Below are 3,845 nucleotides of genomic sequence, written 5' to 3'. Positions count from 1 at the left end.
TGTTCCACGAATGCATCGGAGGACCCGCAAATACGCTACCACGAGTTTCCCAGCAACACAGAACGCAGGGCAGCATGGCTGCGAAACATTTCCCGTGAAGGACCCGGCGGGAAGGGAACAGTATGGCAGCCGAATGACAGGTCCTTGGTGTGCGCCTTGCATTTTACGGAGCAGGACTACAAGAAGACCGAGAAGTTGAGGATACTTTTGCCAACGGCTGTGCCGACAGTGTTCCCGGGTTATCCAAGCTACATGCGCACGAGGAGCACGCCTGCTCCGAGGAAGAAGCGGCCACGCTTGGAAATAGAAGACGATAATGCGCAGTCGCGTGCCAAGTGCTCGGGCAATGCTTCTTCAAAAGACAGGCCTGTGATTAGCCAAAACGGATCGTCAAGTGACAGCACTGAAGCCACGACGCCCAACAACTCCGAACTAGGGAATGAAACGTGTGTGGAAATTGCATCATTTTCAGATGCATCATGTCAAACTTCATTCGACCTTGTTAAACTGACAGAAGAAGCTAAAAAAAAAACGCGCTGCTTCCAAGCGAAGATCGCTCGTATGAAAGGAGCACTGCAGGCCCTTCAAGAAAAAGTGGATGAGGCTGAGGAGCGCGCACAGTTTTATGAAAATAACACGGACATTGCCTGTTTTATGAAGGTGCTCAATGGTGCTGCGCAAGGTGACAAGACTGCCGAGTTCGTTAGAAACCAAGTCCGCAGTTTCTCGACGAAGAAACCCCACTACAGTGACGTCATTCTAAGGGAATGTGTAATTTGGAAGGCATGCTCCAACAAAGGTTATGAGCATGCAAGGTCCAGAAATCTCTTTAAGCTCCCTTGTCGCTCAACGCTCCAGAAATATTTAGGCCATTAAACAGGTGAAATCGGCGTCACTTCGTTGATAAAGGAGCGGCTGTGCATCGAATTCAAGGGTCTCACTGTAGAGCAAGAAGCGTTCTGCTCCCTGATCATTGACGAGATGGCCATACAGCAGAGGGTCATATACGACCGACAAGTCGACAAACTTTTTGGTCTCGTTGACCGTGGTGAAGAAGAGCACTCAACAGCGGTACCCCAAGTGGCAAACCGATTACTATGTTTTGTAATAAGAGGCTTGTCAACATCATATATTATTCCTGTCGGATATTTTTTCACGAGATGTCTGAAAGGTGACCAGCTGTTCTCTATGACCATGGAAGTGCTGAAAGTGGTTGAGCACGTGGGATTTCGTGTAGTGAGGATTGTAACCGATAACCATCAGACGAACGTAGCACTTTTCAAACGCCTTAACGAAGATGGCACACTTTATCACGCAGTGCAGCACCCTCTGCGAGAAGGTGCTCCTCTCTGTCTGTCATTTGATCCAAATCACTTGATAAAGAACATCCGGACTAACTTTCTGGAGAGAGAGCTAACAGATGGCAAAGAAGCAATACGAGGAGGCACGTATCTGAAAAAACTGCTCGAGATTCAAGCTCATCTGCTGGTAAAGCCAGTTAGGTTTCTCACGAGGTCTCACGTAGAGCCCAACAACCTAGAAAAAATGAAAGTCAGCAGGGCAACACAAGTTTTCTCAGACGTTGTAATTGGGACACTCAAGTATCTTCAGGAACATCCCCAGTGCCATCCAGATGCAGAGGAATTTCAGGAATGTTCTGCCACCATTGAATTTATGAAAATGGTGGCAAAATGGTATGCCCTTCATGACATTGGCAGTGTCAGGGCGCACGGACCATACTCGAAATTCGAAGCACCAAACGAGGAGCCCTTCATGACAACAAACGATGAACGGCTGTCATGGCTTGAAGTAGATTTTATTTCCTACTTAGAGGAAGTGCAACGTTCTGGCTCCAAGTCGAGAAACAGAATGACAAAAGAAACGTACGAGGCAACAGTTATGACAACACGGTCAACAGTCGCCCTGATCGAGTATCTCCTTGACCACGTGAAGTGAGTGCCGTCTTCAATCCTTATTTACATTTCTAAAACATTGTTTTCAGTGAAATTTAATTTTTGATTATTCTGACTTCTTCCGCAGCTTCCGCCACGTTCTGACCCGAGGCTTGAACAGCGACCCCGTCGAATCGCTCTTCAGCTGCTTCAGGCAGTACAATGATGGCAATGATAGAGTCGACGCCCGTGCAGCGGTGTTTACAGCAGAGAAGCTTCTAAAGGTACTGTAGATTCTTGAATTGGGCTATTGTTTTTACAATTTCCCTTGTACTTTAATTTTCTATCAGGTTGGAATACTGCAAGCTGCAAAGAATGGGAACGCCCCCGTTAGTTCAGAGGCTAACGCACCCATTAAGATGGCTGTAAAGAATCAAGGACCTCCTCCCATTCCATCTGGTCTTCTCCTTGTTGCGAGAGAGCTGGTCAGTGAACTGGAATTCCTGAGTAGTTGGTCTGACACGCGAGCTGACATAGAACCAGCTCCAATTGCCTATTTGGCTGGGTACCTCGTACGCGTGCCTGTGAAGAAAAGGTAAGGGTTTCTTTTTCTGCATAATAAAATAACTTGATGTGTGTCTATAACTAGCCGTTTTTTTCCACACATGGTTATCGAAAAAAATAACATATCCGCTTTAGAATACGTGTGTCACAAATGAGCGCTCAGTTAAGAGCGCGTCGCTGATTTCAAACGGTGGCGTGAAATCCAGGCGCCGGTCTGTCGCGACAGAGCGGGCGCAACGAAAAAACCAAGCATCAAAAGGCGCCGCGAGTGCGCCTCCTCTCCCCCTCGAAACGGCCGCCGCCAACAAGCGCTCTCGGATCTAGCGCCGGGCGATGTCTAGAAACACACAGGGAAACATGATGGAAATTGTCTGCGCTTTCGTGGTGCGTATCGGGAGGTCGGTACGTCAGCCCTTGGAATCTGCCCGGCGATTGCCTCCTGTTATCGGGATCAGTGACAACGTGCTGTTATATCAGTACAGAAGATGGCAGTTTCGACTAGTCGGAATTCGGTCATACTGCTGACAAAGAAGATGCTAACACGAAGCGCTTTCTAGCAACTCGATTTGTAACCTTGTTGATTTCACTTCGTGTTTCGAGTGCGCTAATATGACATACATATACTGGTGCTATAAAATGCCTGTCCCTCATTTTCCTCATTTTCAATTGCCTTTGACGCAGGTTCAGTGCAAGGCTTGCAAAGCTTAGCTGCAGCTTCAGCAGGCAAACGACGCACTGCACGGTCTAGTAGAGAATATTGACCGCGGCAACCTCAGATACCCGAGGGTGGAAATTATTGCCATTTGCAAGTTAATATGCATATTTATCGACAAGGTCATGAAGATAGCGGACGTGAGACGAAGTGGCAAGATTTGCGACCTCCTATCGTCCGCACTTTTTCCACACCTGCTGCTGTGCCGGGAGCTGACTTGCGGGGCGGACGACCACGCCATGGAAGTCTGCAAAGTTTTCATCAGAAAGCTCTTACGAGCACTTCTTCCCAACTGGGCAGGAAATGTTAATATGTCTGTTCAGCGTTTCGTACGTTTGGCTCAAGAACCTCTGGCCAGGAAAGTGCTGCGCCTGTGATTCTAATAACACGGTGACCCTTTTTTCACGCGCGTGCAATAAAGCAATTATGACTCCCCTGATGTTCACAATGCTTTTAATTTGTTTATAAGGTGTGAGCAACAATCATTCCGGAAATACAACCGCACCTGTCAATGAGCGACTCTCCTGTTGCAAAAATAACTGTAGCACAAACATACATTATCGAAGGTGAACAGCGCAACGGCAACAAAAGAGAGAAAACATGACGCGAAAAATCGCAACTCGCACGAGCAACCACTTCAGATAAAACTAACACTTGCTATATTTAGGTTGAAGCAT

General features: G+C 47.4%; 1 protein-coding gene across 1 annotated transcript; it reads left to right on the top strand.

The window, feature by feature from the left end:
* The first annotated feature begins 771 nt into the window (after positions 1–771).
* On the top strand, positions 772–2,961 carry LOC119443833 (uncharacterized). The gene is made up of 2 exons (XM_049663322.1): positions 772–2,176; positions 2,243–2,961. Exon 1 carries the CDS (start codon positions 982–984, stop codon positions 1,954–1,956), a length of 975 nt encoding a protein of 324 aa, XP_049519279.1. The 5' UTR covers positions 772–981; the 3' UTR covers positions 1,957–2,176; positions 2,243–2,961.
* The last annotated feature ends 884 nt before the right edge of the window (positions 2,962–3,845 follow it).

The sequence above is a fragment of the Dermacentor silvarum genome, chromosome 3 (assembly GCF_013339745.2).
Source record: "Dermacentor silvarum isolate Dsil-2018 chromosome 3, BIME_Dsil_1.4, whole genome shotgun sequence".
Taxonomy (NCBI): domain Eukaryota; kingdom Metazoa; phylum Arthropoda; class Arachnida; order Ixodida; family Ixodidae; genus Dermacentor; species Dermacentor silvarum.
This window is presented reverse-complemented; position numbering and strand designations above follow the sequence as displayed.

Coding starts and splice junctions, on each gene's coding strand:
- LOC119443833 (XM_049663322.1), top strand. CDS start 982: ATGGCCATACAGCAGAGGGTCATATACGACCGACAAGTCGACAAACTT.